General features: G+C 48.1%; 1 protein-coding gene across 1 annotated transcript in view; it reads right to left on the reverse strand.

Moving 5' to 3' along the window:
* The window catches only part of LOC137517959 (serum paraoxonase/arylesterase 2-like), a 62438-nt gene that overhangs the window by 11898 nt on the left and 36724 nt on the right, over positions 1 to 13816 (reverse strand). Inside the window, exons 4-7 of the mRNA XM_068235046.1 lie at positions 12748 to 12916; positions 12235 to 12361; positions 7100 to 7300; positions 5367 to 5448 (exon numbers count right to left, since the gene is read on the reverse strand). Coding sequence (XP_068091147.1) covers positions 5367 to 5448; positions 7100 to 7300; positions 12235 to 12361; positions 12748 to 12916 — 579 coding nt within the window. The remainder of the gene's footprint in view (positions 1 to 5366; positions 5449 to 7099; positions 7301 to 12234; positions 12362 to 12747; positions 12917 to 13816) is intronic.

A 13816-nucleotide genomic window follows, 5' to 3' on the forward strand; every position in this document is an offset into this window, starting at 1 on the left:
AGTTCTGCTTCTACCAGCCCCATGCAGCCATCCTGTGTCCTCGTAGTCACTCACTGCTGCTCCAGTCCCCCGGCACCAGCTAGTTCTGCTTCTACCAGCCCCATGCAGCCATCCTGTGCCCTCGCAGTCACTCACTGCTGCTCCAGTCCCCCGCCACCAGCTAGTTCTGCTTCTACCAGCCCCATGCAGCCATCCTGTGCCCTCGTAGTCACTCACTGCTGCTCCAGTCCCCCGCCACCAGCTAGTTCTGCTTCTACCAGCCCCATGCAGCCATCCTGTGCCCTCGTAGTCACTCACTGCTGCTCCAGTCCCCCGCCTCCAGCTAGTTCTGCTTCTACCAGCCCCATGCAGCCATCCTGTGCCCTCGTAGTCACTCACTGCTGCTCCAGTCCCCCGCCACCAGCTAGTTCTGCTTCTACCAGCCCCATGCAGCCATCCTGTGCCCTCGTAGTCACTCACTGCTGCTCCAGTCCCCCGCTGCCAGCTAGTTCTGCCTCTACCAGCCCCATGCAGCCATCCTGTGCCCTCGTAGTCACTCACTGCTGCTCCAGTCCCCCGCTGCCAGCTAGTTCTGCTTCTACCAGCCCCATGCAGCCATCCTGTGCCCTCGTAGTCACTCACTGCTGCTCCATTCCTCCGCCACCAGCTAGTTCTGCTTCTACCAGCCCCATGCAGCCATCCTGTGCAAGCAGAACTAGCTGGTGGAGGGGGACTGGAGCAGCAGTGAGTGACTACGAGGGCACAGGATGGCTGCATGGGGCTGGTAGAAGCAGAACTAGCTGGTGGAGGGGGACTGGAGCAGCAGTGAGTGACTACGAGGGCACAGGATGGCTGCATGGGGCTGGTAGAAGCCCCAGGTAAGTGAAACTCATTTTTTTTATTTTGCTTGGACATTCCCTTTAAATCCAAACAGCAGATATATGAAATACTAGCTGGACGCCCGGCGTTGCCCGGGTATGTATTTGGCTGGTGTTGGCTCTGCCCACTTTTCCTAACCCTTTGGCATCAATAATTTGCAATGAAATAAAATTAATCTGATTGGATGTGGCTCCACCCCTTTTCTGAATTTGAACCCCAATCACCCAATGGCCAACTGTACCAGGTACAGGTGATTAACAGTGCAAGAATGGCAGCAATTAAATATTCCCCTTAAAAATCAATAGGTGGATTTTGATTGGCTTTTGTAGGCTCCAACCACTTTTCTGAATATTAATCCCAGTCACCCAGTGACCAACTGTGCAAAGTTTGAGAACCCTACCATTAACAGTGTAAGAATGGCTGCAGTTTACATTTGCGCAATGAAATTTGTATTTTTCTCCACCCACTTATTTCCTAACATTGTTCAGGTATGTATTTGGCTGGTGTTGGCTCCGCCCACTTTCCCTAACCCTAACACACAATTACTCAATAACCAAGTTTGTGAGCTTTGCGGTCTTTGGCATCAATAATTTGCATTAAGATTAAACAAATCTGATTGGCTGTTTGTGGCTCCACCCCTTTGTCTGAATTTGAACCCCAGTCACCCAATGACCAACTGTACCAGGTTTAAGGCTTGTGACATTAACAGTGCAAGAATGGTAGCAATTACATATTCCCCTTGAAAATCAATAGGTGAATTTTGATTGGCTTTTGTAGGCTCCACCCACTTCTCTGAATATTAATCCCAGTCACCCAGTGACCAATTGTGCAAAGTTTGAGAATCCTGCCATTAAAAGTGTAAGAATTGCTGCAGTTTACATTTTCTCAGTGAAATTTGTATTTGTCTCCACCCACTGATGACCCAGCATTGCCCGCTTATGTATTTGGCTGGTGTTGGCTGTGCCCACTTTTCTAACCCTAACGCACAATTACTCGATTACTCAATGACCAAGTTTGTGATCTTTGCGGTGTTTGGCATCAATAATTTGCATTGGAATGAAGCAAATCTAATTGGCTGTTTGTGGCTCCACCCCTTTTCTGAAATTGAACCCTAGTCACCCAATGACCAACTGTACCAGGCTTGAGGCTTGTGCCATTAACAGTGCAAGAATGGCAGCAATGTAAATATTCCCCTTGAAAATCAATAGGTGAATTGTGATTGGCTTGTATAGGCTCCACCCACTTTCCTAAATATTAATCCCAGTCACCCAGCGACCAACTGTGCAAAGTTTGAGAACCCTGCCATTAACAGTGTAAGAATGGCTGCAGTTTACATTTTCCAGTGAAATTTGTATTTGTCTCCGCCCCCTTTTTGGTTATGGGAATAAAAAGTATCCTATACTTTATTCCAGGTAATGTACTATGTGTGTGCCAAATGTCATTCAAATCCGTTCAGCCATTTTTGCGTGATCGAGTAACAAACATCCAAACATCCAAATATCCAAACATCCGAACTTTCCCATTTATAATATTAGTTGGATCTGAAGTGATCATATCACGGCGTCAGTTGATCAGAACATTCTCTGCTTTACTCAGAGGCTAAACACATATGAATTATGATACTTCATTTCAGAAAAAAAACATATCTCTGTCACAGAAGGTGGTAGGCAGACGATTTTTGGCTCAAACACCTTGAGATCGGGTTCAATGCCCATCTGCTCATTTTGACATGGCTAGCGTCTATGGAAAGGCTGATTAATGCTGATTCATATAGTGACATTATTCGTATTTATTCCAAGGTAATTATAGGGCATTGGATTTTCTCTTCCCTGTCTGCCTGGATATGGGAAAGGAATGGGCCAAGGTTCTGTTCTGTATTTTGGCCCCTTGCCTCATCTTATCAGATCCTTTGAAAACATATCAAAGAATGTGTAAAGGTTGCTGGAGAGAAGAATTGTTTTATGAGGGTTTTGAATCTGCTAGAGAGTTTTTATGGCACCCTCTCCAGGGAGGAATACACTCCACACCATTTCCTATAGAGAGTGACAAGAATACTTCTGGAACCTAAAGGGGTACTCTGAATCACACCTTTGTGCGCATATGTCATACGCTGGGCGCATTTAGTGCAGGTGAATCTATCACAACCCGTTTGCTGCTACAATGTCTATCAGACTAAGGCCCGGTTCACATTAGCGGTTGTTTGCCAAACGGACCGGATGACCTGACCAGATCCGGACCGGATCCGGATCGGAACCGTACGGTTCTGATCCGGATCCGATCCGGATCCGGTCAGGTTGCATCAGGTGGCAATCAGGATGCGATCCGGATCCGTTTGGCAAAATATACGTAAAAAAAAAAAAAAAAAATGTTGGGGTCTGGGAGGTCAGCAGAAGGGGGACCTGTGGAATCAGGCCCTCTGCTGTTTAGCACTCACCTCCACCTCCGACATGCTGCCAACATCCTGCCAACACCTCCAGCTCGTGCTGCTCCACTCCAAAATGCTTGCCCATGTGTCCCCAGCCAATATCGCCGCAAAAATCCGCATAGGAAGTGGGGTAGAAGATCCGGATTTCTCAGCCAGTGTGTTGTGCGGCCTCCGGTTCCCATTTGTTTGTATTGGCCGGATGATGCAGTCCGGCTCCGCCCCGGATACGGCTGCCGGAGGGGCCGGATGAAAAAATAGCGCATGTTGGAACGGAGGCCAGAGTCCGGATCCGGCCCGGATCCGGTCCGGCTCCGGTTCTGCAGAACGGACCCATGTGAACGGACGCATAGGCTTTAATTGCTATGCCGTGCGTCCGTTCCGTCCGTTCTGCAGGCGGTGCGGCTCCGGCACGGCGATTCCGGAGGGCCACCGCAAGTGTGAACCGGGCCTTAGTGGCAATATCAGCCATTGACGTGTTTATATACAGTGTGGCGCATATAAAACTGGCCCCGGACAATTGCCAGCCCATCCATATTCACCCTTATGGTTAGTATGAAAATACAAGTGCAATAAAATCTCAACGCAGACTTGGAATCCATGACATTTTAGAATTTGTATAAAATTCCTCTTGCAATTTGGGATTTTCAGCAGATTCGGAATTTGGCAATTCTGACCATCCCTAATTATCTACTCCCTAAGCCTAAAATTAAACTCCTGCATGTGCGGTCTGTACAGCATTCAGGCCGGGCTCACACGTGCAGGTGCGGGCAGGGCCGGTTTAAGCAACAATGGGGCCCCTGGGCAAAATAAACCTAGGGGCCCCCCCAACATATACCCCGGAACAAAAATTAGGGGACCTTTTTTGCAGCTGGTATAGTCAGGGTGTGAAGTCCCAATCGGTCGGAGCTCCACATTCTGGCTATCCCAGCCTGCATGGGGGACAAGGGGTTAAAAAGTTTCAGGAGGGAGGATCCCACATAATTTAAAAAAAAAAAAAAATTCCCACAATCTAAACATAAAAAAAAAAATTGGGAAAATAGGAAAAAAAGCCAGGGATCTTCATACAGCCATATTGCGGCTGTATAGCGATCCCTGGCCAAAGCGCTGCGGCTGCGTATGGACCCCCTGGAAACCCCGTCAGGAAATTTATTGCACTTTCGTTTGATGCATGTAAAATTACACTACCGTTAGGTTTGCTACTAAAAGTGACATTTACCGCATTTAAAAGTATACTTTTTTCCTTCAAAAATCGATTTTCTCAAAAACTATAAGGTCTTTTTGAAAAATTGTTTTTTCCTCTTATTCCTAATGATCTCCTTAACATTTCCTGAAAATTTAGGGTTTCTAGCATTTAAGGTGGATTTGCTATCAACCATTAAAGTTTGCAGGTTTTTAAATGTGTATTTTTTTTCCTTTGAGACTTTAAAATCGATTTTCTCAAAAACTATAAGGCCGATTTGAAAAAAATGTTTTTCCTCTTGTAGCCACTGGGGGCCCCTACAAGCTCTGGGACCCTGGTGCAGCTGCCTCCTCTGCCTCTGTGGTAGTGCCGGCCCTGGGTGCGGGTCTGTACAGCATTCAGGCCGGGCTCACACGTGCAGGTGCGGGTCTGTACAGCATTCAGGCCAGGCTCACACGTGCAGGTGTGGTTAATGTGTAGTTTTGCATACTTTTTTTTACATCAGGTCTATTCATATGCAAAAAGTGTTTTTGTTTTTTCACAGCAGCTAATGTAAAGAATGGAGACACAGCGCACGAAGTCCGGAGGAACGCAACATGCTGTCAGTTAAGTTCCTGTATTAGACATGAGCAACTCCATGGATTCATTGCATTACATGAGTTCTGCAAACTAAACCGAATTTGCGTTGCAGGATCGTATGCGCAATGTATGAGTGAGAACCAGAGGCATAGGTAGTATTTAAAGTACCCGAGACTGTTGTCCCCTCTTGCCCCCCCCCCCCCCCCCCCCCCCATAGCTACGCCTCTGGTGAGAACCACCTTACTGTAAAGCATGCAGGATGACACACGTTTAGCAGCTGAAAGCAACAGGAAATGATGGAGATATTCAGATAAATAGACTGACCTTTATTGCAGAGAGAGAGAAGTTCTCGTGTTTCTCAAATACAGTGATTTCTTTCCCAGTGACTGCAGACAAATAGATGAATCTGCAAAGGCACAAATCACAGGATAACGTCACGTGACATCAGAGCACAAATCACACAATGACATCACGTGACATCCGAGCACAAATCACAGGATGACGTCACGTGACATGATAGCACAAATCACAGGATGATGTCACGTGACATCAGAGCACAAATCACAGGATGACATCAGAGCACAAATCACAGGATAACATCAGAGCACAAATCGCAGGATGATGTCACGTGACATCAGAGCGCAAATCGCAGGATGACATCAGAGCACAAATCACAGGATGACATCAGAGCACAAATCGCAGGATAATATCAGAGCACAAATCACAGGATGACGTCACATGACATCAAAGCACAAATCACAGGATGACGTCATGTGACAGAGCACAATTGACGTCACGTGACAGAGCACAAATCACAGGATGACGTCATGTGACATCAGAGCACAAATCACAGGATGACGTCATGTGACAGAGCACAATTGACGTCACGTGACCAGGCATGGGCTTCCGAATTCCGCGGAAGCTAAAATTCCGAAATTCCGCCGGAATTGGGGTTTCCGCATGGTTCCGCGGAATTCGGAATTTGCAATCCGGAATTCGGAATTTGCAATCCGGAATTCGGAATTCCGGCAAAATCGGAATCGGAATGAATTGACCAATCAGGAGATGCGGAATGAGTTGACCAATCATAATCAGCGGAGAGTTACTGCGCTAAAATAACGGTTTCAACATTTTTTTTATCCAAATTTACAAAATACAAATCAACTTTATTAACAATAGATATTTCAAATGAGCGATTGAGTGTTTCCTCCTAAATTTACGGAAATCCGTTTAAAAATTACGGAAGTCCGTTTAAAAATACGGAAAGTGCACGTGGCGGAATACCGCGGAATGTAGCGGAATTCCACCGGAATGTAGCGGAAGCGGAATTTCGGTAGTGGCGGTATGCGGAATTACCGCGGAATCGGAAATTGGCTCTTCCGACCATGCCTGCACGTGACAGAGCACAAATCACAGGATGACGTCATGTGACATCAGAGCACAAATCACAGGACGACATCTTGTGACATCAGAGCACAAATCACAGGATGACGTCACATGACAAAAAAAAAAAAAAAAGGAGGATGGAAAAAATGAAGAAAAGGATAGAAAGGACCAGTGTGCTTTGAATTATAAAACAACATATCTTTCTTATGAAATCTTTATGATATGTGTGACTAGGGGTGTGTCGGGGCGTGGCTAGAGGTGTGGCAGGGGAGTGGCTTAAAGGGTCTCTCTTTCTTATCTCAAAGTTGGGAGGTATGATGTTAGGTGTCAGGCCCCAGACATTCCCCCCGGCTTCTGGCATTAGCTCTAATCAAGGATTTCAAAAATCAGCAGAGAGATTCTCCATTTCACTGGCAAACATTGGAGCGTTCTCAGAAAAAGGGATTTTGCTAAGAGTCTATCTGCCTGCACTGTGTGTGCGGGGGGAAGGGGGGGGATGGGACAGGACAGCGGGGCAGGAACGGGGGGCTGGGCTTCCCCTGGTGACCCTATAAATGTGGGCATTGCAGAAATCCATCAGAGGCATCCAATCCATCAAATGCTGTACCCCCGTTGTTCCCCATTTTACCCCCACTGCCCCCCATGTACACAGGGTTAATATTTTTACATACCTTTTGTCCGCCGACATGGCGAGCCCATTGGCAAAATAAAATCCTGTGGCCACTTCTCGCACCTCAGAGGGGCTGTAATAAACCACGTTCGTCCATTTTAGTCCCCCGAACAGTTCCACGGTTCTCATGATGTGGTTGGTGAAATAAAAATCGTTAGAAGCGTAGAAGCTTTCTGGTCCTACAGCGATGACGTCGTTCACACTGAAAAACAAGAAACGCAGCTTGTAAGTGAAACACACATAGACGAACTGAAAAGATTAATGAGTGAACAGGCCCACAGGAAAGCATTCATGAGTGAACAGGCCCACAGGAAAGCACTCATGAGTGAACAGGCCCATAGGAAAGCACTCATGAGTGAACCGTCCCACAGGAAAGCACCCATGAGTGAACAGGCTCATAGGGAAGTGTCGGGTCTATTCTGCAGGACTGTTATCCTATTGCTGTCCACTCCAGGAAACTATCCAGCAGCAGATCTACTGTGAACTGAGCCAAAAGGGCCTGGCAACACCACAATGTACTAACTCATCACTGCTATCGACCTCAGCACCATCCACACCACTGTGACCTGCTCTAACCTTGCCATCACCAACCACGGCACCATCCACACCACTGTGATCTGCTCTAACCCTGCCATCACCAACCACGGCACCATCCACACCACTGTGACCTGCTCTAACCCTGCCATCACCAACCACGGCACCATCCACCCCACTGTGACCTGCTCTAACCCTGCCATCGCCAACCACGGCACCATCCACACCACTGTGACCTGCTCTAACCCTGCCATCGCCAACTACGGCACCATCCACACCACTGTGACCTGCTCTAACCCTGCCATCGCCAACCACGGCACCATCCACCCCACTGTGACCGGCTCTAACCCTGCCATCACCAACCACGGCACCATCCACCCCACTGTGACCTGCTCTAACCCTGCCATCACCAACCACGGCACCATCCACACCACTGTGACCTGCTCTAACCCTGCCATCACCAACCAGGGCACCATCCACACCACTGTGACCTGCTCTAACCTTGCCATCACCAACTACGGCACCATCCACACCACTGTGACCTGCTCTAACCTTGCCATCGCCAACCACGGCACCATCCACCCCACTGTGACCGGCTCTAACCCTGCCATCACCAACTACGGCACCATCCACCCCACTGTGACCGGCTCTAACCCTGCCATCACCAACCAGGGCACCATCCACACCACTGTGACCTGCTCTAACCCTGCCATCGCCAACTACGGCACCATCCACACCACTGTGACCTGCTCTAACCCTGCCATCGCCAACCACGGCACCATCCACCCCACTGTGACCGGCTCTAACCCTGCCATCACCAACCACGGCACCATCCACCCCACTGTGACCTGCTCTAACCCTGCCATCACCAACCACGGCACCATCCACACCACTGTGACCTGCTCTAACCCTGCCATCACCAACCAGGGCACCATCCACACCACTGTGACCTGCTCTAACCTTGCCATCACCAACTACGGCACCATCCACACCACTGTGACCTGCTCTAACCTTGCCATCGCCAACCACGGCACCATCCACCCCACTGTGACCGGCTCTAACCCTGCCATCACCAACCAGGGCACCATCCACACCACTGTGACCTGCTCTAACCTTGCCATCACCAACTACGGCACCATCCACACCACTGTGACCTGCTCTAACCTTGCCATCGCCAACCACGGCACCATCCACCCCACTGTGACCGGCTCTAACCCTGCCATCACCAACCAGGGCACCATCCACACCACTGTGACCTGCTCTAACCTTGCCATCACCAACTACGGCACCATCCACACCACTGTGACCTGCTCTAACCTTGCCATCGCCAACCACGGCACCATCCACACCACTGTGACCTGCTCTAACCTTGCCATCGCCAACCACGGCACCATCCACACCACTGTGACCTGCTCTAACCTTGCCATCGCCAACCACGGCACCATCCACACCACTGTGACCTGCTCTAACCCTGCCATCACCAACCACGGCACCATCCACACCACTGTGACCTGCTCTAACCCTGCCATCACCAACCACGGCACCATCCACACCACTGTGACCTTCTCTAACCCTGCTATCGCCAACCACGGCACCATCCACACCACTGTGACCTGCTCTAGCCTTGCCATCGCCAACCACGGCACCATCCACACCACTGTGACCTGCTCTAACCCTGCCATCACCAACCACAACACCATCCACACCACACGTCCTGGCTTTACCACCGCTATCACCAACCACGTCACCATCCATTTGCCATCTGCTCATTACTTGTACACCATAGCTGAGTGAGCTGAAAGCGTGTACAAGCTTTGCACAATGGCGCCCCCTGTCTGTGTGATGCGGAGCTACAAGCTCTGTACAATGGCGCCCCCTGTCTGTGTGATGTGGAGCTACAAGCTCTGTACAATGGCGCCCTCTGTCTGTAAGATGCGGAGCTACAAGCTCTGTACAATGGCGCCCCCTGTCTGTGTGATGCAGAGCTACAAGCTCTGTACAATGGCACCCCCTGTCTGTGTGATGTGGAGCTACAAGCTCTGTACAATGGCGCCCCCTGTCCGTGTGATGCGGAGCTACAAGCGCTGTACAATGGCGCCCCCTGTCTGTGTGATGCGGAGCTACAAGCTCTGTACAATGGCGCCCCCTGTCTGTGTGATGCGGAGCTACAAGCTCTGTACAATGGCGCCCTTGTATGTGTGACGTAAAGCTGCGAGTTATGGTCATTACTTGTACACTATACAGTGGGATGCGAAAGTTTGGGCAACCTTGTTAATCTTCACAATTTCCCTGTATGAATCGTTGGTTGTTATGATAAAAAAATGTCGGTTAATATATCATATAGGAGACACACACAGTGATATTTGAGAAGTGAAATGAAGTTTATTGGATTTTCAGAAAGTGCACAATAATTGTTTAAATAAAATTAAGCAGCTGCATAAATTTGGGCACTGTTGTCATTTTATTGATTCCAAAACCTTTAGAACTAATTATTGGAACTCAAATCGGCTTGGTAAGCTCAGTGACCCCTGACCTACATACACAGGTGCATCCAATTATGAGAGAGTATTTAAGGGAGACAATTCTAAGCTTCCCTCCTCTTTTAATTTTCTCTGAAGAGTAGCAACATGGGGGTCTCAAAACAACTCTCCAATGACCTGAAGACAAAGATTGTTCACCATCATGGTTTAGGGGAAGGATACAGAAAGCTGTCTCGGAGATTTCAGCTGTCTATTTAAACCACAGTCTCAGTTCAAGTTAATTCTTCTAATTAATCCACAGTCTCAGTTCAAGTTAAGGCTTGAAATGGCAGACCAAGAAAAATCTCGGATAGACAGAAGCGCGGAATGGTGAGAACTGTCAGAGTCAACCCACAGACCAGCACCAAATGGAGTCACTGCATCGTTCAACCATTTGGCGCACTTTACACAAGGAGATGCTGTATGTGAGAGTGATGCAGAGGAAGCCTTTTCTCCACCCGCAGCACAAACAGAGCCGCTTGAGGTATGCTAAAGCACATTTGGACAAGCCAGCTTCATTTTTGAATAAAGTGCTGTGGACTGATGAAACTAAAATTGAGTTATTTGGGCATAATAAGGGGTGTTATACATGGAGGAAAAAGAACACAGCATTCCAAGAAAACCACCTGCTACCTACAGTAATATATGGTGGTGGTTCCATCATGCTGTGGGGCTGTGTGGCCAGTGCAGGGACTGGGAATCTTGTCAAAGTTGAGGGACGCATGGATTCCACTCAGTATCAGCAGATTCTGGAGACCAATGTCCAGGAATCAGTGACAAAGCTGAAGCTGCGCCGGGGCTGGATCTTTCCACAAGACAACGACCCTAAACACTGCTCAAAATCCACTAAGGCTTTCATGGTGAGGAACAAGTACAATGTTCTGGAATGGCCATCTCAGTCCCCAGACCTGAATATAATTGAAACTCTGTGGTGTGAGTTAAAGAGAGCTGTCCATGCTGGGAAGCCATCAAACCTGAATGAACTACAGATGTTTTATAAAGAGGAATGGTCCAAAATACCTTCAACCAGAATCCAGACTCTCATTGGAACCTACAGGGAGCGTTTAGAGGCTGTAATTTCTGCAAAAGGAGGATCTACTAAATATTGATTTCATTTCTTTTTTGTGGTGCCCAAATTTATGCACCTGCCTAATTTTGTTTGCACACTTTCTGTAAATCCAATAAACTTAATTTCACTTCTCAAATATCACTGTGTGTGTCTCCTATATGATATATTTAACTGACATTTTTTATCGTAAAACAACCAACGTTGTTTACAGGAAAATCATGACGATTAACAAGGTTGCCCAAACTTTCGCATCCCACTGTAGCTGAGTGAGCTGAGAGCGTGTACAAGCTCTGTACAATGGTGCCTCCTGTCTGTGTGATGTAGAGCTGCAGTTATTACTTGTACACTATAGATGAGTGAGTGGAGAGTGTGAATAATCTCTGTACAATGGCGCCCCCTGTATGTGAGATGCGGAGCTACAAGCTCTGTACAATGGCACCCCCTGTCTGTGTGATGTGGAGCTACAAGCTCTGTACAATGGCCCCCTGTCTGTGTGATGTGGAGCTACAAGCTCTGTACAATGGTGCCCCCTGTCTGTGTGATGTGGAGCTACAAGCTCTGTACAATGGCGCCCCTGTCTGTGTGATGTGGAGCTACAAGCTCTGTACAATGGCGCCCCCTGTCTGTGTGATGTGGAGCTACAAGCTCTGTACAATGGCGCCCCCTGTCTGTGAGATGCGGAGCTACAAGCTCTGTACAATGGCGCCCCCTGTCTGTGTGATGTGGAGCTACAAGCTCTGTACAATGGCGCCCCCTGTCTGTGTGATGTGGAGCTACAAGCTCTGTACAATGGCGCCCCCTGTCTGTGTGATGTGGAGCTACAAGCTCTGTACAATGGCACCCCCTGTCTGTGAGATGCGGAGCTACAAGCTCTGTACAATGGCGCCCCCTGTCTGTGTGATGTGGAGCTACAAGCTCTGTACAATGGCGCCCCCTGTCTGTGTGATGTGGAGCTACAAGCTCTGTACAATGGCGCTCCCTGTCTGTGAGATGCAGAGCTGCAGTTGTTATTACTTGTACAGCGATGGGTGTTTAACCGTCTTCAGATGCACAAGAACATTTTCCTCCTCTTCATACTTGAATATCTCCACTGTGGATTTATACTGAGGATGATTCACCACAAACAGGTACACGGCGTCATCTGGAAGGAAGAGGAGGGACAGTCAGCCACCGCCGGCCGTTACCAATACAGGAGGATAAGCAGACAGGACAACATTACACATTTTAGATTATCTGTAAAAAAGAAAGAAAAGATATTTGAACATCAAATTCCACCAAAACACGTAATTCAGGAAGGAAAACAGAATATCACGCACAAGGTTTGGCCGCTTACACCAAACCACCGGAACCACCACTGAAGACTGGAACCCCAACTAGAAAGCATCTTCAAAGCTCCACTGGGCCAACCCAAAGGAAGGAGGAGGAAGATGACATCACAAGAAAGAAGACTACAGAGAAAGATTAAGTCCCCAGACAGATTATGAGGAGGGTCTACACATATATAGGGCGATTATGAGGAGGGCTTACCCATCTCATCAGTGTACAAGCTGAGACCATGGGGGGAAAATGAGGCGTGGTCAAATTCCCCAATAAACCGCAGAGAGGATGGCTGAGGGTTGTCTTGGTTGAGGTCCAGTAGAAATATTTCTCCAGGTTTGTCTGGGCCAAAGCTGTGAAGTCCAGGATACTTCAGACCCTAAAGAGGAGAAAAACAAAAGAAACACAGACGCCTAGTAAGTAAATTATGCATCAAACATCTGGCATGTGTCGCTCGAGTTTAGAGGTCGTCAACCTCCCATGAAATTAGAACTCCTTCACATAATTAATAAGTTTAGTAGAGGACGAATATTTTTTTCTTTATAAAAAACCTTGCCTTTGTGTAATAGTTGCCACGGATTACATAAAAGACATTAAAAAATGAATAGCTAGCGATAAGCCCCTTATTCTGTGGATCTCAGGCTAGGACACCTATCTCCCAGTGCAGGGCCGGATCACTGTCAGCAGACACGCCCCAGTTACCAGGAGAATGTTCAGGTGCTGAATCAGCTCTCCTGACTAAAGAGAATTTTACTTTTTTTTTTAAACAAAAAGGACAACTGAAACAATAATAATAATAATAATAAAAGTTAGAAACTCACCTAAGCGAAGGGCAGCCTCTGGATTACTTAGAGGCTTCACGTTATTCTCTGGGTCCCCTCGTCCCAGTTCCTGGCCACCATCTCCAGTCTGTTGAAGAGGTCTTCGGGCTCCTTGGAAGGCCATGGAAGTACTTGGGTCTCGGAGGGCTTCTGAAGATGAGTGGCTCCATGCTGCGCACACTCCAGTGCGGACTCACATGTGCACAGTACGGAGCTGCTCGTCTTCCTGTGGAGACCCGAAGACACAACCAGCAGGAGATGTTAACGGGGGCCTGGAGGTGGAAGGAGGACTCACAGAGAGGAACAGGAAGACTCTAAGGGATCCACAGCCTTCCCTCCTATTAGGTGAGTATCTAATGATTTTGTTTTGAAAGGTTACAGTTGTCCTTTAAGGAGAAAACTTTGCCTGTATTGAGAACCTGGCTACTTTAAATGCCAGGCATTAGTTTTGCATACGT

Source organism: Hyperolius riggenbachi, chromosome 5 (assembly GCF_040937935.1).
Source record: "Hyperolius riggenbachi isolate aHypRig1 chromosome 5, aHypRig1.pri, whole genome shotgun sequence".
NCBI classification, from domain to species: Eukaryota; Metazoa; Chordata; class Amphibia; order Anura; family Hyperoliidae; genus Hyperolius; species Hyperolius riggenbachi.